At 52.8% G+C, this 23,504-nt stretch overlaps 1 protein-coding gene across 2 annotated transcripts in view; it reads right to left on the bottom strand.

Annotated features, from left to right (window-relative positions):
* LOC119955649 (collagen alpha-1(XXVII) chain B-like) overlaps nucleotides 1-23,504 on the bottom strand; it is a 605,839-nt gene that overhangs the window by 356,719 nt on the left and 225,616 nt on the right. For both annotated transcript variants that reach the window (XM_038782071.1, XM_038782070.1), the window contains exon 13: nucleotides 7,924-7,977. In XM_038782071.1, the coding sequence (XP_038637999.1) occupies nucleotides 7,924-7,977 (54 nt within the window). The remainder of the gene's footprint in view (nucleotides 1-7,923; nucleotides 7,978-23,504) is intronic.

Genomic DNA, 23,504 nt, shown 5'->3' with positions numbered 1-23,504 from the left:
GATAACTTCAAAGTAATGCCTGTTGTCTGTGAGGAATTCAAACCTTGTGGGCGGGATTCCCTCAGCCCGGGGCCGGGCCGGAGAATCCCTGCGACCGCTTCGAAATGCGCCATGCTGCCCCGATGCAGAGCGGAGAATCGCCGCCATTGGCGCCGGCGTGGTCGGCGCAGCAACAGGTGGGGAGTGCCCCCCCCCCCACCGATTCTCAGCCCGGGATGGGCCGAGCGGCCATCGTAAAAAAACAGAGTCCCGCCGGCACCGTCCACACCTGCTCTGAGCCGGCGGGACCTCAGCGTTGAGGGGTCCGGGGCGGCCTGTGGGGGGGGGAGGGGGTGGGGGAGGTCCAACCCCGGGGGGAGCCTCCGATGTGGCCTGGCCCGCGATCGGGGCCCATCGATCAGCGGACCGGCCTCTCTGGCTGGCGGCCTCTTTTCGTCCGCGCCAGCCCCTGTAGCCCCTGCGCCATGTCGCAATGGGGCCGGCGTGGAGAAGGGAGACACTGCGCAAGCGCACGTTGGCACCAATGCCACTGCGCATGCGCGGTACCCACAGCGCTCAATTCACGCCAGGATCAGCAGCTGGAGCGGCGTGGGGCACACCAGTGCCGTGCTGGCCCCCTGTCGGGGCCAGAATTGCTGATCCTGAGGCCATATTGATGCTGTCGAGAAATGCGATGGCGTTTCTGACGGTGTTAACAGTTAGCCTCAGGATCACAGAATCCTGCCCACTGATTTGTGAAAAAAGGTTGTTTTGTTTTATGGATGTTATTACCTGATTGAAACAGTAAAGGGAAGTTATTCAGGGTTATATATAGAGTACTGTAGCTGTGTGGGGTATTTATGTTTGTAGTTGATAAAATGCTTACTGTGTGTGTATATAAAATGTTAACTGAATATGTAGAATAAACTTTGTTTTTGATTTAAAGTGCCTTGTTGGATAATTCCTGAAAGGTAGGCCCTTATGCTCCTCATAAGCAAAATCCATAAACAGTTGTAGGTCAGGTGAACTCTATGATATACTTTGGAGTTTTCTAAACCCTGGCCCAAAACAGGACCCATTTGCTTATCAAGCTATCGATATTAACCTGTTTCCAGGAAAGTGTCCTTTGCCGGTTTCCCTATCTGACATCCAGATTGGTTTGTGTTTATTTTTTTAAATCAACACAGTGTTAACTGAACAACATTGGTTGCCTCAAGTACGTCTGACCTGATTTACTGGCAGGAATGATATCAATGCGAATGTGAAAGGAACCAGCAATGAACATAATGCCAATCGGTGGGATGCGCCCTCAGTGCGTTGAGCAGCCTCCAATGCTTCATTCGACATTTCCCATGTCGAATTAAGAGTGTATGCCTCTGTGCTGATCGCAATATTCTACATTGCGTTATACAAAGTATACGCAGGAACACATATCTATTATGATCTGGACGGCACGGTTAGCACGATGACAGAGTGGTTAGCACTGCTACCTCACAGCACCAGTGACCCGGGTTCAATCTTGCCCCGGGTCACTGTCTGTGTGGAGTTTGCACGTTAACCCCGTGTCTGGGTGGGTTTCCTCCGGGTGCTCCGGTTTCCTCCCACAGTCCAAAATGTGCAGGATTGGCCTTACTAAAATTGCCCCTTAGTACCCAAAAGGTTAGGTGGGGTTACGGGGATAGGGCGGGGGATTGGGCCTGGGTGGAGTGTTCTTTCGGAGGGAGGGTGCAGACTTGATGGGCCAAATGGCCTCCTTCTGCACTGTAGGGATTCTATGATTGTAAGATTCAAAGATTCGAAAACAAGCTGAGTCTCCAGTTTCCCATATTGTCTCTTGCCTCACATTATCTGGATCCCTCCTCACCTATCTTTCTATTTCACTTTTTCCTTCTGCTTCATGACTTTCGTGTTTTTTTTCCCCCTTTGTGTCTTTCAAACTCGTTCTCTTTCTTTTCTGCCTTTTCAGAAACGGACGGAAGTAGAGGGCAATCCCACAAGGGAATGTGTGTCAGAGACCCAGTAGGTTTTAAAGCAATGCGCAGGGGGAGGAATTTGGCCCATCGGTCTGTGCCAGCCCTTTGAGAGGACAATCCAGTTAGTTCAACTCCTCTCTTCTTCCCCATAGCTCTGAAGTCAGGGAGGCAAAGACTCGGGATCTTGATGATAAAATAGTCACTGATAAATTAAGCAAGGAAAACCTCTGTTTACCCGGAGCAGTCAGAATGTGGAACTCTCTATCACAGGAACGGTTTAGGCCAATAGCGTAGACGGTGGTGTGGTGGTAATATCACTGGACTAGCAATACAGATACCCAGGCTCTCATGCTCGAGCGACTCTGGTTCAAATCCCACCAATTAATCTGCAATACAGTCTTAATAAGGCCACTGTGATAGCGGATGTTGTAAAAGTCCAACTGGTTTACTGATGTCCTTTAGGGAAGGAAATCGGAATTGGTATGATGCAGAACAAGGCCAATTGGCCCATCGTATCTGTGCTGGTCCTTCAAATGAGTATTACAACTTGGTGCTCCCCCACCCCCGCACATTCTTTTGATTCAAATAAACATCTGATGGCCTCTTGAATGCCTCGACTGAACCTGCCTCCACCAGACTGCCGGGCAGCGCACTCCAGGCCCCAAACAGCCACTGGGTGAACAAGCTTTTTCTCACACCACATTTCGTTCCTTTGCCAATGACCTTAAATCTGCGCCCTCTCAATCCCGATCTCAGGTATTGGGTTATGAAAATGACACGATAATTATTCAGGTGGGAAAGAGAACATGGGGTTTCCAGGAAGAGATTTCAGTCGGTCAGACCACTATCTCCAGTTAAATGCTAAACTTGCGTCAGGTCTTACATCACTTATTGCGCGCATTTAGTCTAGGGTTAAACTGTAGACAATGTGGAGATTCACACATAACAGCAGGGTCAAATTGTTAGCGTTGCTCACCAAGGCTCCTTAGGCAGCACCTTCCAAACCCATGGCCACTACCATCTAGACCAGTGGTTCTCAACCGGGGTCCATATGGACCCTGGGGGTCCATGTAACATTACTGGGGGTCCACAGAAACAAAATACCGAATTGGGGGTCCATGGTGATATTTTAGTGGTCCATAGAGCAATTCTACTTCAGAACAATTGTTATTACTGAGAATTAAGTAGAAGAAAAAAATGTTTGTTTTCATGATGAATATTCACCTTTCTCTCTCTCTCTCTCTCTCCCTCGCACTGACAAAGGTCAAAGAGAGATTATAATCTATCTAATTTACCTTGAGGTAAATACCCACGGTTGACCTGACGCTTATGCCACGTTTCTCCTTGACAAGTTTAATGAATGATTTAACACAGTAATCACTAGAAACTGTATATTTGATATGAATTGGTTATTTTTAGAGTAATTTAATTCAATTTTCTCAGTAAAAAGTTTTTTCATTACTTTTCATATTAGAATAAGTTTGGCAACGTACGAAAATACCGCTAATCCGTTTCCAACCCTCACGGTAAGGTAGATGGACTTTAGGATTAGTTTACCACGCATATAAGAAGCTTTTTTTTTCTGTGGAATGGCTGTGGGGGTACACAAAAAAAAATTAAGAGGAAAAGGGGTCCATGGGTTAAAAAAGGTTGAGAACTCCTGATCTAGCCGGACAAGAGCAGCAGATAGCTGGGAACCCCACCAGCTGGAGGTTCCCCTCCGAGCCCCCCACCATCCCGAGTTGGAAATATATCGCCGTTCCTTCAGTGTCGCCGGGTCAAAATCCTGTGACTCTCTCCCTAACAGCACGGTGGATGGACCAACACCATAGGGATTGCAGTGGGTCAAGAAGGCGGCTCACCCACCACCTTCTCAAAGGCAATTAGGGATGGGCAATAAATGCTGGCCTAACCAGCGAAGCTGACATCCCGTAAAAAATGAATTAAAATAAAAGAAATGCAGCCAAGTAAGGGCCCTGGAAATGCAGACGCGACAGTCAGTCAACAAGTGAAGGAGAAACTGAGGTTAAAAATAGAAGAATAGCAGAAGAAAAATCAGATGGAGGGTTAACACCGAGACGTGGAGTAAGGGAAACGTGGAGAAAGGGAGACGTGGAGAAAGGGAGACGTGGAGAAAGGGAGACGTGGAGTGAGGGAGACGTGGAGAAAGGGAGACGTGGAGTGAGGGAGACGTGGAGAAAGGGAGACGTGGAGAAAGGGAGACGTGGAGAAAGGGAGACGTGGAGAAAGGGAGACGTGGAGTGAGGGAGACGTGGAGTAAGGGAGACGTGGAGTAAGGGAAACGTGGAGAAAGGGAGACGTGGAGAAAGGGAGACGTGGAGAAAGGGAGACGTGGAGTGAGGGAGACGTGGAGTAAGGGAGACGTGGAGTAAGGCAGACGTGGAGTAAGGGAGACATGGAGTAAGGGAGACATGGAGTAAGGGAGACATGGAGTAAGGGAGACATGGAGTAAGGGAGACGTGGAGTAAGGGAGACATGGAGAAAGGGAGACGTGGAGTGAGAGAGACGTGGAGTAAGAGAGACGTGGAGTAAGGGAAACGTGGAGAAAGGGAGACGTGGAATGAGGGAGACGTGGAGTAAGGGAGACGTGGAGTAAGAGAGACGTGGAGTAAGGGAGACGTGGAGTAAGGGAGACGTGGAGTAAGGGAGACGTGGAGTAAGGGAGACGTGGAGTAAGAGAGACGTGGAGTAAGAGAGACGTGGAGTAAGAGAGACGTGGAGTAAGAGAGACGTGGAGTAAGGGAGACATGTAGTAAGAGAGACGTGGAGTAAGGGAGACATGGAGTAAGGGAGACGTGGAGTAAGGGAGACGTGCAGTAAAGGAGACGTGCAGTAAGGGAGACGTGCAGTAAGGGAGACGTGCAGTAAGGGAGACATGTAGTAAGAGAGACGTGGAGTAAGGGAGACGTGGAGTAAGGGAGACGTGGAGTAAGGGAGACGTGCAGTAAAGGAGACGTGCAGTAAGGGAGACGTGCAGTAAGGGAGACGTGGCATAACACCGAGACGTGGAGTAAGGGAGACGTGGCGTAAGGGAGACGTGGAGTAAGGGAGACGTGGAGTAAGGGAGCGTGGAGTAAGGGAGACGTGGAGTAAGGGAGACGTGGAGTAAGGGAGACGTGGAGTAAGGGAGACGTGGAGTAAGGGAGACGTGGAGTAAGGGAGATGTGGAGTAAGGGAGACGTGGAGTAAGGGGGGACGTGGAGTAAGGGGGGATTGATCAAAAAGCAGAAGAGGGCAGGACAATGTCGACAGTCCCAATAAGGCTCTGGTGAAGACAAATTAATTAATAAATGCACATTCGGAACGAGGATGGTCAGACTATTTCCTACTAACATTACAAAATTGTCAAATATGGGTCACTGCCAATAATACTGAAGGAACTGTATTTCAGCATTAAGGAAAATCTCATTAAAATAAATTAAGCGATGTTACTGGCTGGACAGTGTCAAGGGGATATTACATTTCATTCATTTTCCACGCTTGGCAAATTCTTGTGTTTATTTACAGATACTCACAGCGATATAAATGTCAGAGTTTTTTCGGAAATCCTGGCTGGAAATGTAACCGTGCAGAAATAACAGCAGCATGGTGGCACAGTGGTTAGCACCGTGGCTTCACAACGCCAGGGTCCCAGGTTCGATTCCCGGCTTGGGTCACTGTCTGTGCGGAGTCTGCACGTTTCTCCCCGTGTCTGCGTGGGTTTCCTCCGGGTGCTCCGGTTTCCTCCCACAAGTCCCGAAAGACGTGCTGTTAGGTAATTTAGACATTCTGAATTCTCCCTCAGTGTACCCAAACAGGTGCCGGAATGTGGCGACTCGGGGATTTTCACAGTAACTTTATTGCAGTGTCAATGTAAGCCTGCTTGTGACACTAATAAAGATTATTATAACCAGTGCCTCATTTCCAGTTAGATAGATAGATAGAACAGTACAGCACAGAACAGGCCCTTCGGCCCTCGATGTAGTGCCGAGCAATGATCACCCCACTTAAACCCACATACCCGTAACCCAACAATCCCCCCATTAACCTTACACTACGGGCAATTTAGCATGGCCAATCCACCTAACTCGCACATCTTTGGACTGTGGGAGGAAACCAGAGCACCCGGAGGAAACCCACGCACACACGGGGAGGACGTGCAGACTCCACACAGACAGTGACCCAGCCGGGAATCGAACCTGGGACCCTGGAGCTGTGAAGCATTGATGCTAACCACCATGCTACCGTTGACCCAGTGTAACAAACGGTGGTATGTCCTCAATGTTGCTCTAAAATTTAAATTTCACAACAAGACCGTTGGCTGCTATTTGTGATGAATGCAGCGAGTGGTTAGGATCTGGGATGCACGGCCCGAGAGTGAGGCGGGGGCCAGATTCAATCAACGTTTTCAGATGAGAATTGGAGACAAATTGCAGGGTCACGGGGAAAAGGTGGCATAGTGGGGGCTGGCTGAGCTGCTCTCGCAAAGACAGCACCAACATGACCAAGGCTGAAAGATCCCCTCTTGTGCTGTAACCTTTCTATGATTGTGTGTACAGGGACAGGCAGGTATATGGGAAGCATTCAGAACACAGAAGATCGGTCTATCCATCTCTCCCTTAGGCACAACAGCTTTACTATGGTGCCCTGCATAGCCTGCGTCAGTGATGCACCTCTTACATCATTAAATGAAAGCAAATATCTGCAAATATTCAAACAATATTTGATTGACAAACATACAAAATTATATTGGAGAGTGCATTTGACCCCAGCAGGAGTCAAATGGAAGGACAGATGCTACTCTTAAAACAAATGTCAAATTAATATTGAGCGCAATTTAGCTGGCTCAGGTCTGATCGATTGGCTCTGCAATTGCTTAGTTCTATTCATCACATGCTGATTCTGCTGTTACACAAGTAGTTCTGTGTTGTCGTGTCACCAGGTTGACTTCTCATTTGTAGGTATGCGTGGTGCTGTTTCTGACATCCGGATCAATCCCCTGACTCGGTGATAACGGTAGAGTGGGGGATATGCCGGGCCAGATTGTGGTTGAGTACAACTCTGCTGCTGCAGAGGGCCCAAAGCGCCTCATGGATACCCAGTCTAGAGTTGCTAGATCTGTTTATAGTCTATCCTATTTAGCACGTCGGTAGTGTCACACAACACGATGGTGAATATCCTCAATGTGAAGATGGGACTTTGTCCCCATAAGGAAACTCCAGACAGTATAGGCCCAATTTACTCAGTTTCTCATAGTAGGACAACTCTCTCAACTCAGAAGCCAATCTGCTGAACCTTTGCTGCCCCATCACCTATGCAAGTATATCCTTCCTTTAATATGGAGACCAAAACTGCACCCAGGAATTCAGGTGTGGTTTCATCAGAGCCCAGTACAATTGTGGTAAGACCTCTGATGCGCGATCAATAACTACTGAAACGAGGATGTAGTCCGAATTGAAGGCTTTCATCGACAAGATGTTTCCCCAGCAGCTCGAGTACAGAAAAGGCAGGCTGCCGGGAAACACGGGTTCTTATACCCGCCTCACTGGGCAGAGCTACCTTACACTCTGGCCAATGAAATACAAACCATTGGGCCAATGAGCAGCGAGCCGTCTCCACCAATGGTGGCTCAGCACTCCCAGGTACCGTAGTACCTCTAGTCATACTACCACAACCTCCTTATATCTATACTCGTTCCTTACATTTCCACTTCAATCCCCTTACAATATGAGCCACCATTGGTGGAGATGGCTCGCTGCTCCTTAACTGTGCCTGCAAGCTAACGTTCCTTGTACAACTCTACCCAAGTCCCTCTGAACACCAACATTTCTTTGAGTGAAGAAATGTTTCCTCGTCTCCGTCTTTAAAGATCCTAAAAACAATTATGGGCAGATAGTAAAGAGGAATCATTGGAGCAGGAAAGGTAGGCAAACTATTCTGCCGACATATTAAAGCACACGTGTCCACTTACTGGGCTTCCGTCCACGCCTGGCGATCCCCTCTCCCCAAAATTTCCTGGAAATCCCTGCGGCGAAGCAGAAACACATTATCAGCACACACAAAAAAAAGAGAAAACCCGCTTTGCAAGAATAAAGAAACTTCGATTTTAGCTGAAAAAGTAACAGTGATTTTCCAAACATTTCAGTCCAGCCGCCTGGAGCATCATTCTCACAGTTAGCTAACTGCAAAGCAACAGCTTTCCGATCTGGTTCTAAAAATAATTTCACCAATCTTTTTTTTAAATATAAATTTAGATTACCCAATTATTTTTTCCAATTAAGGGGCAATTTAGCGTGGCCAATCCGCCTACCCTGCACATCTTTGGGTTGTGGGGGCGAAACCCACGCAGTCACGGGGAGAATGTGCAAACTCCATACGGACAGTGACCCAGAGCTGGGATCGAACCTGGGACCTCGGCGCCGTGAGGCAGCAGGGCTAACCCACTGTGCCACAGTGCTGTTTCACCAATCCTGTGGTACCACAAGGCAGATGCACCATTTTCCTTGGCGGACAGGGGTGATGACCCAGTTCAAAAGTCCTCCGATCTCGGAGGATCCGGCCTGGCCAGCGAGTTCAGCTGCCCAGTGATGAAAATAATTCTCAGTGTGGGCCTGACCGTGGAGAAACCCCCAGGGCCCCCAAAAAATGTCTATGGTTGGATCCAGCAAGACCCACCACAGATGACACTTCGAGCTTTTCCGTTCGATCGCGCCCAATATCCTTTCAGTAACTGGGTGATCAGAGATACACAAATGGAAAGTTCTGACAACCCTTATAGCTGAGGTGATGTACAGGAGACCGATTGAAATGTTTTGCTTTTGACAAACAAGCAGTTTTGATCAATAGAACATCTTTCCACAGAGTGCACAGGACGACAGTTCAAATGCTTCTTGGGAGACTTCTCGTTTCCTAGTCTCCCGGTCATTTTTTATTTGGCAGGGAATGATAAATCCTTGACAATATTTTCCAAAGCAGTGTAACATTGGCTGCCTATTCACGATGAGCCCCATAGCGGGCTGCTGCCTTCGACAAAACTTTCACCCTCTCCCCCCCCCCCCCCCCCATTGTGCTTTACTCAACTCGCTGGGGGTCGTGTTGACTTTGGGTGCCATCTCAAAATGGCCGACGTCAGCACAGCCGCCATTTTTATGGGTCTCACCATTTTCATTTCACTGACTTCCCAAGTAGATTTTTGGAGGGGTGATCAATCGCTTGAACGAAGATACGGAATTTAAGAAGGTGGGGCGAGAGGTGGGGAGGTTTCGGAGGGGCTTTCCAGTGTTTGGGGTCTGGGCAGCTGAAGGCGCGACGGCCAAGGGTGCGACAAAGGGAGGGGGGGCGATGCACAAGCGGGCAGAGTCAAGGTCCCCCAGGACTGCAGCTCACCCTTCATATTTTTGTGACACCTGGGGCGGGATTTTCTCAGCCCACGCCGCGTCGGAGAATCGCCGGGCGAATCGTGTGACGCCGGTCCGCCAATTCTCTGCTCACCGGAGAATCAGCACCATTGGCGCCAGCGTGGTCGGCGCAGCGCAAGTCGGGGGCCGTTCTACTCGCCCCCCCCCCCGGCGATTCTCCGCCAAGGATGGGCCGAGTGGCCGCAAAAAGATCCAAGTCCCACCAACGGCGTCCACTTGTGGTCATACCCGGCGGGACCTCGGGGTGCATCCTTACAGGGGGCAGCCTGGTGGGGTAGGAGGGGGGGGGGGGGTCCGACCCAGGAGGGGGCCTTCGCTGTGGCCTGGCCCGCGATCAGGGCCTACCAATCAGCGGGCCGGCCTCTCCTGATGGGGGCATCTTTTGTTCCGCGCCAGCCCCTGTAGCCCTCCACCATGTTGCATCGGGGCCAGCGCGGAGAAGGAAGCCACCGCGCATGCTCGCGACCGCGCCAGTCGCAGCGTGCATGCGTAGACCCGCGGCGCCCATTTGACACCGGTATCGGCAGTTGGAGCGGCGTGGGTCGCTCCAGTGCCGTGCTGGCCCCCTGTAGGGCTCAGAATCGCTGCTCCTGAGAGCCTGTTGACGCCGTTGTGAAACGCGACGGCTTTTACAATGGCGTCAGCACTTAACCTCAGGATCAGAGAATCCCACCCCTGATGTTGCCTTCGCTCATCTAGGCCCCCTGACCAGCGCCGCGCCGACCGCGCCGGTGCCAATGGCGCCGCTTCTCCGGTGAGCGGAGGATCGGCGGACCGGCGTGCGATTTGCGCCCGGCCCCGCGGTTCTCCGACCCGGAGTGGGCTGAGAGAATCCCGCCCAGATTGCCGCTCAGCACTGGGAAATAATAAGGCACCTGAAATGCCAGCCTAGAGCTCAATCCACCAGACCCTGACATGGAAGTGCATCGCTATTTTCCCAGCATGCACTGTAACCGGGTTATAGAACATAGAACAGTACAGTACAGAACAGGCCCTTCGGCCCTCGATGTTGTGCCGAGCAATGATCACCCCACTCAAACCCACGTATCCACCCTATACCCGTAACCCAACAACCCCCCACCTTAACCTTACTTTTTAGGACACTACGGGCAATTTAGCATGGCCAATCCACCTAACCCGCACATCTTTGGACTGTGGGAGGAAACCGGAGCACCCGGAGGAAACCCACGCACACACGGGGAGGACGTGCAGACTCCACACAGACAGTGACCCAGCCGGGAATCGAACCTGGGACCCTGGAGCTGTGAAGCATTTATGCTAACCACCATGCTACCGTGCTGCCTCAAATCTTGCCTGTCGCCAACACACATCGGAAAATAGCAACCCTCGCAGATTTCCATCGATTACAATTCTCTGCTGCGCACACAAAAAACCATCCAACATGTGTTGGCACCGGGTACAGTACCCAGCTGCCAAAACCATACTTGGAAAATTACACTCAATTTGGAAAAACTACTCTGATGTTGCAGTCCGACCTATTTAATGAAAGCTATCAAAGATTTAAGGGCATGTGATTGAACCTTTACACATGTTAATCAGTCGAGGATCAGAGTCGTACACATGCCTGATCAAAACTTAGGTTGAACCAAGTGTCAGGGTCCGACGTTTAGAGACACGGCCAGGAAGGGAAGCACACAAGGAACAAATTTGGCAGTTCCACCAATCTCATGGAGTCAGAGTTCTACAGCACAAAAACAGGCCCTGCGGCCATCAACCACCTATCTATTCTAATCCAATTACCCAACACTTGTTCCCGAGCCTTGCATCTCATATATACCCATTACTTTGAGGCATTACTTGAAGTCATTAAAATGTTAACCTTTTTCTATCTTCTGATCCACAGCACAATGGCCTCTGCTGTCCGTGGGGGGATTGCACAGTATTGGGTCAGATCTCCTGCCCAGTTGCAGTCAATATGCATTATCCCTGATGGACCATAAGAACTGAGGTAAATTCAGAGATCACCGGAAAGAAACGTATCCCGCGTCAGTGCCCAGTGCCCAATAAGCAGCGGAGTCGGAAGGTGCACCTTAAAGCGCGAGCCCAGCCCAGTTCATCTCCAGCGCCTTCTCGCTGGCAAGGTGGAGAAGACTGGAGAACCACTCCCGGTCCGCTGCCTCTCCCCGACGTTGTGTGCTGGCTTCTCCTGCAGAGAGATCTCTGGCAGTGAGCTGCGTTGTGGAGATGGAAGGACAGCATTTTGTGAGGAGTTTGTGCAACATGGCAATAAGATGAGGATACATGTGATCGGTGACTGGTCAGATAGGAATGCCTCAACAGAGAGGGATGGGGGCACCTGCAGGATGTGCTGGAATGGGCAGTGATGTTCAGAAGAATGTTGGAAAAGGCAGAGTGAGGGGCGTCTTTGAATATGTAGCGCCACCTCCCTTTCCTGCCCTGACCGGGTCATTAAACCTCTTGCGGCACAATATTTAGGAGCAAGGCACCGCCCTCCTCTGCCACAGCCCAGCTATGCCTGCTCGCTTTCAGTAGCTACCGCCATTGACAGGAATGCGCCTGGGTGCACTGACACCCCGCAGCACCCCCTCCAGGGACACGTGGCTGAAACGCGGTGCTACCTTGCCAAGTGCAGCTTCCTGCTGGACCGGTTATGTTGCCAAAACCCCCACCGTCCTGATCTTCACAGCATTCCTTTAAATGATTGCGCCGTCACATCCGCCTGCTCCGATTGGTTGGGAAACACCAAAATCAGGTGAGTGGCTGGTTTGAAAAGCCAGGGAACCCGCCGTGGGGGTGGGGGGGGTTTGCCTTTGGCCCGGCTGGAAGACCCTGCCGACGGTAAGGGCTGGGAAATCTCACCTGAGGCGCGTGATTCTCCTGCCCCGTCCGTCGCGGGACACAAGGCCAACGGGAAATTTGGCGCTCCAGCCGAAATTCTGTTCAATTTCAGCGGAAAATCCCAGCCGCGGGCGAGGACGGGAGATTTCGGCCTGTAACTCCTCCGACCATCCCAGCTGCCGGCGAGGATGGGAGATTTCGGCCTATAACTCCTCCGACCATCCCAGCCGCGGGCGAGGATGGGAGATTTCGGCCTGTAACTCCTCCGACCATCCCAACCGCTGGCGAGGATGGGAGATTTCGGCCTGTAACTCCGATCATCCCAGCCGCGGGCGAGGCCGGGAGATTTCGGCCTGTAACTCCGATCATCCCAGCCGCGGGCGAGGCCGGGAGATTTCGGCCTGTAACTCCGATCATCCCAGCCGCGGGCGAGGCCGGGAGATTTCGGCCTGTAACTCCGATCATCCCAGCCGCGGGCGAGGCCGGGAGATTTCGGCCTGTAACTCCGATCATCCCAACCGCGGGCGAGGATGGGAGATTTCGGCCTGTAACTCCGACCATCCCAGCCGTGGGCGAGGCCGGGAGATTTCGGCCTGTAACTCCTCCGACCATCCCAGCCGCGGGCGAGGATGGGAGATTTCGGCCTGTAACTCCGATCATCCCAGCCACGGAAAGTTCAACAAACAATCAGCTGCTGTAAAAAAAAAGCTCGGAATTGCGAATCACTGACGGTTCAGCACCGAGGACCTTTGGTCCATTGTTCCCAAGCTCATGCCAGCTGCACACCTGGCCTATTTTCTCTGATTCCCTTATCCTTTCCTATATTATTGTTTACTTTTCAATGTGCAATTATATTTCTATGAATGAATAGTGTGATGAATGTAAGAATTGCAGCTATATTGGGCGCGATTATAAAGAAACAAAGGGCGGGGTTCCCGACCCCCCTGTCGGGCCGGAGAATCGCCGGGGGGGGGGGGGGGGGGGGGGGGGAGGGGGGGCGTGAATCCCATCCCGCTGCCCTGACGCCAGCTGCCGGATTCTCCCGCTGCCGTTTTTCAGCGGGGGCGGGAATTGCGTCACGCTGGCAGGAGCTGTTGGCGGTGGCCTCTCTCCCCCCCCGGCGATTCTCCGCTCCGCGATGGGCCGAGTGGCCGCCCATTTCCGGCCAGCGTAAACAAACAAGGTCCTTACCAGCGGGACCTGGCTCTGCAGGCGGCCTGCGGAGTCCTCGGGGGCGGGGTGGGGGGTGGGGGTGCTGTGGGGGGGGGGGATCTGGCTCCGGGGGGGGCCCAACCTGGCCCACGATCAGGGCCCACCGATCTGCGGGCGGGCCTGTGCTGTGGGGGCACTCTTTCCCTCCGCGCCGGCCACGGTGGACCGTTACACCTGGAGGAAACCCCGCTGCGCATGCGCTGGGACCACGCCAGAACATGCTGGCACTCCCGCGCATGCGCCAACCTGTGCCGGCCGTCGGAGGCCTTTCGGCGCCGGCCTAGCCCCTGAAGGTGCAGGGGATTCCACACCTTCCGGGCGGCCTGACGCCGGAGTGGTTCACGCCCCGCCAGGCAGCGGAGAATCCCGGCCAAAGAGTCGCGTTTTGGGTGCGTTTAGCGGGGTGTTGCTTGGCACCTGCAGCATCGGGAACGATCCCACTGTGAAACGGCGACTCTTTGTTTTTGGCCTCGGTGAGGAATGCCAAGGCTGCACTTATCTTCATTTCCCGCACTGACAAAGAGGAAGTGATGCTGCCCCGATCTCCGGACCTCCTCCCATTGCCCCAACTTACCTGTGAGGGATCCTCGAGCCCCCCCCCATTAGGTTAGGTCGCCCCAGTGTCCAATCCCTGACAGTGCCAACCTGGCACCCAAGCTCCTTGGGACTGCAAGCCTGGCATCCTGGCAATGCCAAGGTGCCCAAGTGGCAGCAGCAGGAGTGCCAGGGTCCCACCCTGCCCACAGCCTGACCACCCGGGGCCTGGGAGATCCCCCCCCCCCCCCAGGTGCCATTAAGCCTGGTGCATGCTTGTGTGGACTAGTACTAAACGGTGCCATAGCGAGGTCTCCAAGGCGTGGCCGTTCGGTCCCTGGTCTTGGGAGAATGTGGCACAGATAACTTTTAAGTGAACCTTACTGCTCAGTTAATTACGCAAACCCGGACCCCACCCAGTGAAGGCAAGTTCCAGAGCGCGACATCTCACGAGATCTCGTTAGATCACGTGAAGCATCCTGAGCATCACAAATCTTGCAAGAGGCCTCTTGCGAGATTTAATGGCTTCATTGCTCCCGGGTCATGCGCGATGAGGCCGTTCGATCGGGCCCATTGTAGTATAGGCATTTGATGTAGTAAGGGTCAGCAGTTTGGGTTAGTGTGTGTGACTGCTGCAGTCATGTTTTTTTAAATTAAAAATTCCAATTAAGAGGCAATATAGTGTGTCCATTCTACCTACCTTGCACATCTTAGGGTTGTGGGGGTGAGACCCACGCAGGCACGGGGAGAATGTGCAAATTCCACACGGACAGTGACCCAGGGCCGGAATCGAACCCGGGTCCTTGGCATCGTGAGTACAGTCATGTTTTAAAAGAATCTTAGTTTGAAAGGTTGGGAGCCGGGATGCAATTGAAGCATCGTAAAAAGCTTGGGCCAATTGAATTTGGTTTTGAGTAAGGGTATTCCCTGTGGAGTTACTTAGGATTCAGCTTGGTCAGGTGATGGAATTTCTGGGTGGAGTTAAGGCATCAGGCATTTTGAGAAAGCTGTTCAGTTCTGATCTGAATGAAGCTGTGTCCAGAAGTGAAGCAGTTTTGCTGTCATTGCAGTTCAGTTAAAAGAGATTAACAGTGTTTGAAGCGGTGGAGACATGTCAGAACAAGAGGGAGCTGAAACAAGCTGAGAAACAGCTTCTGAAAACATACAGCCAGAGTTTCTGCATGGGTCTGACAGGAGTCTGATCTTTTCTTTAAGCAGTGTCAAAAGATCACTCTTTCTCAAAGAATATCTGTAAAACAAGTATTGCTATGTGGTAGTTAAAGTGGATTGATAGCTGAGATGGTTTTGTTTCTTGTTGAATAAAGATTAAGAGTATTATATTCACTGTACTGAGTAGCATTGTTTAGGGGGTAATTGTATGTTATTTTCTCAGGTGATGTGAAAGATATTTTAATACTCTGTTAGTAATAAAGTTTGTTGTAATATTCCATATCCCTATTTGTGTGAAATCACTCCTGGATCGAAGTATCTTTCCTCAGTCTTACAAAAAGAAAACAAAATATTGGTGTTTCTGTCCAGTATTCCTACCACTGTTGGGGTCAGTCTGGGATCATAATAACAGTTGGTTGAATAAATTTCCAATCATACCCATTGGGTCGATTTTCTTGTCTCCATCAGGCAGGTGAAGTGAGTGTGACGCACGCTCGAGGAAAGTGACCTTAGGTCTAGGTTACGTTTGCAAATCATTTTGGCGGCTCCAGCTCGGAGCTGAGCTGGGCAGGTAGGTGGTCCTGGGGTGGGGTTATGGATGACCAGGCAAGCCCTGGGGTTCGGCATCAATTTCTTGGCTGAAATATTCCGGTCGTTCCCGACGGCGACTCTCTCCCCCCCCCCCCCCCCCCCCCCCCCCCCCCCCCACCAGTTCCCCTGCCAGCAGAGGGCGCTAACAATGGGAAAGCCTATTGGTGGCTGAGAACCCGCCGCTGGCCAATAGTGGGCTTCACCTGCTGCTGCAAAACACACTGGGTTGGGTTGGGGGGGGGTTACGTGGAAAATCGAGCCCCTTAGCTGTGGCTGAGTGGATAGGTCTCCCGCCTTTGGGTCAAAAGGTTGTGGGTTCAAGCCTCCACTCCAAAGACTGACAGCCCAGCTCAGTGCTGGGGAAGTACTGCCCTGTCACAGGTGCTGTCTCGTGGGTGAGATGTTAAATTCGGACCCCGAGCGCACTCTCAGGCAGATGTAGAACATCCCAAAATTCTGGGCACGCTTTTACCGAAATCCTGGCCAAGTGTTGACGTTTGCATCAAAACCGGCGTGAGCGGCGCCGGAGTCAACGGGCCTTCAGGCCCAGTCATTCTCCCCTTCCTCTGGGGCTAGAACGGTGGCGGAGTGCTGTACACTGCTCTGGCGCTGAAAGCCTGCCCTACACAGCCGGCGCGGGTCCGCGCATGCGCGCCATGGCCCTCTCCGCGCCGGCCCCCGGGCAACATGGCGGAGCCCTGCAGGTGCCCGGCGTGGAGGAACATAGCAACCCTCCCCCCTCCCCCCGAATGAGCGGGCCCACCGATCGATAGCCCCCGATCGCGGGCCTGGCACCCCTGGAGTCGGCTCCCCCACCAGGATGGCCCCCGCAGCCAGAACACCGAGGTCCCGCCGGTTAGCACCATACGGGAACAATGCCGGTGGCCACTCGGCCCGTCGAGGGCAGAGGATAGCTGCGGGGGCCGCATTCAATGGCCCCCGACCGGCGGCGCAGCGAACGCGCCGGCGCGATTGGCCCTGCCTTGGAGCGGCATGATGGGATACGCGGGCCCCACGGGCGATTCTCCGACCCAGCATGGGCTCGGAGAATCCCGCCCGCTCTGTCCGGTTTTGGCTGCGTTTATCCATCCTGAAACACATGGCTGTTTTTCAAAATAAATTTAGAGTACCCAATCATTTATTTTTTTCCAATTAAGGGGCAATTTAGCGTGGCCAATCCACCTACTCTGCACATCTTTGGGTTGTGGGGGCGAAACCCACGCAGACACGGGGAGAATGTGCAAACTCCACACGGACAGTGACCCAGAATCGAACCTGGGACCTCGGCGGTGTGAGGCAGCAATGCTAACCACTGTGCCACCGTGCCGCCCCACTTTTCCGTTTCTTTGGGCCTTGGGGAGCTTCTCTCGGCCGAGGCCGCGCTGAGAGGGATTTCTTGCTGGGGTGCTCGAAAACGGGGTTCCAAATCATTTCCATCGATGTTATTTTCATCGTGCTCTTCCTCCACCCCCTGATGAACACAACAGCATCGAATAAATCATTTTGCTCGTAAATGTTCTCCCGTTGTTAACACACTCTCCCGCACGGTGTCACTTTCTCAACCCCAAAACTCGACCCAGCCTCCGCTTCTCGAGAAATGTTTGATGAAGGCGACATGAGGAAAAACATTTGTTTTGCGCAGCGAGTGGTTAGGATTTGGAATGCAATGCCTGAAAGGGTGAGAACACACAAGAATCTAAGAATTGCATTCTTGCCGTGGGCGGCTCGGTAGCACAGTGGTTAGCACTGTTGCTTCACAGCTCCAGGGTCCCAGGTTCGATTCCCGGTTTGGGTCACTGTCTGTGCAGAGTCTGCACGTTCTCCCCGTGTCTGTGTGGGTTTCCTCCGGGTGCTCCGGTTTCCTCCCACAAGTCCCGAAAGACGTGCTGTTAGGTAATTTGGACATTCTGAATTCTCCCTCTGTGTACCCGAACAGGCGCCGGAATGTGGCGACTAAGGGCTTTTCACAGTAACTTCATTGCCGTGCGAATGTCAGCCTACTTGTGACACTAATAAAGATTATTAAAAACTAGGAGCAGGATTCGGCCATTCGCCCCCTCGAGCCTGCTCCACCGCTCCATGGCTGATCCGATTGAACCTCGACTCCACTTTCGTGCCTTCCCCCACCGCCCCCATAACCCTCGACCCCCCCCCTCGTCTATCTCACTGAACCCTGAATAAATTCAATGACACGGACGCCACTGCTCTCTTGAAAAGAGGGTTCCACAGAAAACTATCCTCTGAGAGAAAAACATTCTCCTCATCTCCATCTAAACTGGCAGACCCCAGGGGCGGAAGCTGCTCATTTTGTTTTCCAGTGTCAACTGGGGAAGGGAAAGTGGTGAGTAGTCCGTTGGGTTTTCCCGCCACATTTTTGAACACTTTGGGGAAAAAACAAATCATAGCGGTGGACCCCACCGCGTCACGCTGGCAGGGTGGGCTACGGCAACATCAGCTTTCAAAAGAGCGCCCTGATGTAACAATTTAATTGGAAAAAACACCTGCTCCATGGAAATGGAACCATCGATGTCACTGAACCCCCCCATCAACCACTAGGGAACCCCTCCCCGCTCACCGCCATGGAATCCCCCCCCCCCCCCCCCCGCCCCCGTGCACAGCGCCCACCAGCAGCACAGAATCCGCAACCTCCCACCACGGACACCAAAATCCCAGCACCTCCCCCACGGTAAGGGACTTTCCTGCGCGGGGCGAACGTTGTCTCCTCGGATTACTCATTCCACGGCTCGGGACTTTCCACTCCCATTCGGGGTCAGGCAGACTTAGAACGGAGAATCCGAGGCCATTCGGCCCATTGAGTCGGCGCTGACCCTCTGAAAGAGCACCCGGCCGAGGCCCACTCCCCTGTCTTAGCCCCGGAACCCCACCTAACCCACACGCCTATGGACTGTGGGAGGAAACCGGAGCAGCCGGAGGAAACCCACACAGTCACCCGAAGCCAGAATTAAACCTGGGTCCCTGGCGCTGAAAAGCAGCAGCGCTAACCGCCGTGCCGCCTCGTGGAGCCGGGAGTGGAAAATATTGTGAGGAGGCCAAGTTTGGGTTTCATTTGGACGTGACGGCAGGATGTGATTGTCCCCCCCCCCCCCCCGTCAGTGGCAGGCCCGGAGTCCTGTGTCCAACATTGGGATCCTCATTGTAATAAATCAGCATCTCATTATCGGGCCCATACCCCATGTCAAATAATAGATCCATAGCGGGGTGATGTCAGAATGGCGGGAAGCACGACTGGTCTCAGAAGACCATAAGTCATAGGAGCAGAATTAGGCCACTCGGCCCATCGAGTCTGCTCCGGCATTCAATCATGGCTGATATTTTTCTCATCCCCATTCTCCTGCCTTCTCCCCATAACCCCTGATCCCCTTATCAATGAATAACCTAACTACCTCTAGGTGCACACCTGGCGAGCAGAAATCTCGGAGGGGGGGGGGGGGGGGGGGGCGCGGAATTGAGCGCAGTGCCCACAGGGGCGGAGGGTCATGCCAGGGTAATGTCAGAGAGGTGCCAGTTCAATGCCAGGGTGGTACCAAGGGGTGCACCTGGATGAAGAATGTTTCCTGCTGCGCTCGCTGCGAGCTGGGGAGAACTTTCAAACAGCACCCGGATCATCGAATCGCTGGGTTGATGGCGGGGTGGGCGAATCAGAGGTAACCCACCAGTGATGCATCGTGGAACCCCCCCCCCCCCCCCATCTGCCTTCAAACTCCTGCTCTAAATGGTGGATAATACCGCCTCTGTGCAGCCTCAACGCCGCTCTTCCCACCCGACATCGACCGCTGCCGATATCGGAGAAAGTCCCATGCGGTGAAAATGATGGGAAGTGATTACGTTTGACTAAATAGGAAATAAAGGGTAATCAGCGCCGAGGAAAACAGGGAAGGATCATGAAGCTGACTGCATGATGCTGAACTCTGAGTGAGAACGAGTTCTCCAAGGGAAGAATAGCCAGAGATTAGCTCCCATTCCCCACCCCGTGAAGTTGGGACACCTCACTGGGCACGCAGATTTACTAGGGAGGCTTGGGAAATATTTGCGTTTACATATCAGGCAAGGATCTGAATGAAAATGAAATGAAAATCGCCTGTTCGGGGAGGCTGGTATGGGAATTGAACCCGCGCTGCTGGCCTGCCTTGCTCTGCTTTCAAAGCCAGCGATTTAGCCCAGTGTGCTAAACCAGCCCCTGTGGGTTGCTGGGTCGCTTCTCCCTTCTGAAAAAAGGCTGAGGGGTGACCTAAAATTCTGAAAGGTTTTCAAAGAGTGGATAGAGAGAGAATGTTTCCTCTGTGGAGAAGAGAATAACGAGAGACGGTGGCACGGCGGTTAGCACTGCTGCCTCACAGCTCCAGGGTTCCGGGTTCAATTCCGGCCTCGGGTGACTGTCTGTGCGGAGTCTGCACGTTTTCCCCGTGTCTGCCTGGGTTTCCTCCGGGTGCTCCGGTTTCCTCCCACAATCTAAAACTGTGTAGCTTAGGTGGATTGGCCATGCTAAATTGCCCCTCAGTGTCTAAAGGTTAGGTGGGGTTCGGGGATATGGTGGAGGCGTGGGCTTGAGACCAGAACTGTAGCTCAGCACCCTGGGTTTGTGAGGGTTGCCACCCCTCCAGGATTGGCCTGGAGTCTCCAGGAATTGAAGCTGTTGGGAACCCTGGAGAAAAGTCACGGGGACATGAAAAAAAAAATTTTTTTTTGTCATTTTGTTTGAACATTCCTGTTCACCAGATATAAATCATGAAAATGAGGGGGAAACGGCTGTTTGTCTGACAGTAAATCATCATCCATTTGGGTAATGAGTCTTTTTAATTTGTCGTAGGGAAGCTGTGGGCCACAAGGCCGGACGTGTTGACCAGCTGGTGGGGGCACGTCATGTGCTGAAACCTGCAGGATTATACGAATACAGTTGGCAACCCGACTCACCAAAACTCTGCATAATTGTCCGATTCCTTTATTCATACACTCCATGGGTTAGCCCTGTTGCCTCATGGCGCCGAGGTCCCAGGTTCGAATCCCGGCTCTGGGTCACTGCCTGTGTGGAGTTTGCACATTCTCCCGTGTCTGCGTGGGTTTCGCCCCCACAACCCAAAGATGTGCAGAGTAGGTGGATTGGCCACGCTAAATTGCCCCTTAATTGGAAAAATGAATTGGGTATTCTAAATTTATAAAAAAAAATAAAAAAAATTCATACACTCCAATCCCTTTATTAAAAAAAGCTAGCGGATCATTTGGCTTCTGAACTCCCTGTACTTGCATTTCACCTCTCTGTGATTGCTGTGCAAAGAACACTCAGCTTCTTCGGAGTGAAACAGTTCCCAGGCAGCATCACATCCATGGGGCTGTCTTTTTCCTTCAAGTATTCGTGAAATTAAAAGTTTCAAATGTTTATTTCCCGTCTTTAGTACTTGTAGTTTTTCGGCATCCTCCCGTGTGCTGCTATCAGCTGACACCCGCCTAAATCGAACCTCCCCACGTCACATACGGATGAGTAACAAGAGTATGTCATCCAGTCCCTCGATCCAGCTCCGCTATTCAATAGGGTTATAGAATCATAGAATTTACAGTGCAGAAAGAGGCCACTCGGCCCATCGAGTATGCCCCGGCCCCTGGAAAGAGCAGGTCACTGCTGACGCGATTATGGCCTCAACTCCTCATGCTGCCACCTATCCCCAAACAAGGCACAAAGGAGGTTTCCTGCTCAAAAATATAAAACATCAGACTAAAGGAGAACTGGCAAGTGATACCTGGCCCAGCGATTCAGCGTCTTTCAGGGGGCCAGCACGGTGCCAGAGTGCTGCACACTGCTCCGGCGCCGATAGCCGGCCCTGCACTGCTCGCCGTGCCGTGCAACATGGCGGAGCCCCTACAGCGGGCACACGCGGAAGGAGGTAGCCCGCCTCCAGATCGCGGGCACCTGGCGATCGGTAGTCCCCGATCGCGGACCCCGACGCTGTGGAGGCCCCACCGGAGTCTGATCCCCCGCTCCCCCCACCAGGACGGCCACCGCGGGCGCAGGTCCGAGCACCCGCCGGGTGGTACCAGGTTGGAATCACGGCGGTGGAACTCGGCGGGAATTCGGCAGGTCGACCGCGGAGAATCGTTCAGTGGTTCCCGACCGGCGCTGCACCGACCGATTCTCTGGTCGCCGGAGAATCACGCCCCTCCGTCGGAGCTGTGTGGCGGGAATTTCCCACGTCACCGCCGATTCTCCGACCCGGTGCGGGCTCGGTGAATCCCGGCCCTGTCGGGAACAATGTGAGCTTTTTTGCTCCCCTTTATTTAAGGGAAGATATTATTTCATTGGAGGGGATTCAGAGGGATGATCCCCGATTTGGAGGGATTGCCTTATGAGCAAAAGTTAAACAAGTTGGGACTCTACTTATTGGAATTTGGAAGAATGAGGGGCGATCTCATTGAATCATACGGGGCCGGATTCTCCAAGCCCATGCTGGGTTGGAGAATTGCCGGGGGGGCAGCATTAATTCCGCCCGGGCCGGCTGCCGAATTCTCCGGCGCCGGGGATTTGGTGGGGGTGGGAATCACGCGGCACCAGTCGGCGGCCGCTGGCATCGACCCACCCCCCCACCCCCGGCGGTTCTCCAGCCCGCGATGGGCCAAGTGGCCGCCCGTTTCTGGCTGCGCGGGCGGCCTCCGGGGTCCTCGGGCGGGCGCAGAGAGATCTGGCCCCGGGAGGTGCCCCCCACGGTGGCCTGGCCAACGATCGGGGCCCACCGATCCGCGGGCGGGCCTGTTCACTGGGGGCACTCTATTCTTCCGTGTCGGCTGCTCTGGTCCTCCACGATCGCCGACGCGGAGATGAACCCCCCCCTGCGCATGCGCTGGGGTGACGGCGGGGCGGGCAACTCCGGCCGGCGGAGGACCTTCGGCGCCTGTTGGCGTGCCGCCAAGCCCCTTCCCCGTTAGCCGGCGGGGCGCAAACCACGCTGTTGCCGGCCAAGCCCCTGAAGGTGTGGAGGATTCCGTACCTTTGGGGCGGCCCTTTGCCGGAGTGGTTCACGCCACTCCTTCGAGACGGAGTTGCCCACCCCGCCGATTCCCGCAGAATCCCACCCATGGAATTCTTAAGGGGTTTGACAGGATAAATTCTGAGAGGCTGTTTCCCCTCGTGGGAGAGTCTGGGACCAGAGAGGCAGAGTCTCAGAATAAAGGGGGGCCAATTTGAAACTGAGATGAGGAGGAATTTCTTCTCTCAGTGGGATGCGAGTCTGTGAGAGCTGTGGGGACAGAGTCCTCGTGGACATTTAACGCTGAGCCAGATAGAGTCTCAATCAGGAAGAGAAACAAGGGTTTTGGGGAAAGGGCTGGAAAGTTGATGTGGGAAATGTTGGATCAGCCATGATCTCATTGAATGGAGGAGCAGGTTCGAGGGGCTGAATGGCCTACTTCTGTTCCTATTTCCTATGTTCTTGTTATTCCAATTCACTCCATTTCCATCTCCTGACTCTCAAACATTATTGCGTGAAAATTAAATATTCCAATTACTCCAGTTTTATTTCTTTTATGCTATTCACGCGCTCACTTTTAATATTATTCTCTTTTATTTCAGTCCTTTCCCTGTTCCTTCTCTACCTCTTTCCCTTTCGTATTAATTTCCCTGTGGCACATGCCGATTGGAGTAAAGAGTAACACTCGACTGCCAAGAATAGAGTCCAGGAAATCCTGGCATTATTCCACCTCTGTGCTATTTTCATCTGAAAATAGGATTGAATTCTCTCTGGCTGAGGACCAGATTTTTGAACAAATTCAAGGACTGTTTGAAAATGCTCGTCGTGCACTT

This window comes from Scyliorhinus canicula, chromosome 21, assembly GCF_902713615.1.
Source record: "Scyliorhinus canicula chromosome 21, sScyCan1.1, whole genome shotgun sequence".
Lineage (NCBI taxonomy): Eukaryota > Metazoa > Chordata > Chondrichthyes > Carcharhiniformes > Scyliorhinidae > Scyliorhinus > Scyliorhinus canicula.
Note: the sequence above shows the minus strand (reverse complement) of the source record. Positions and strands in the feature narration are given on the sequence as shown.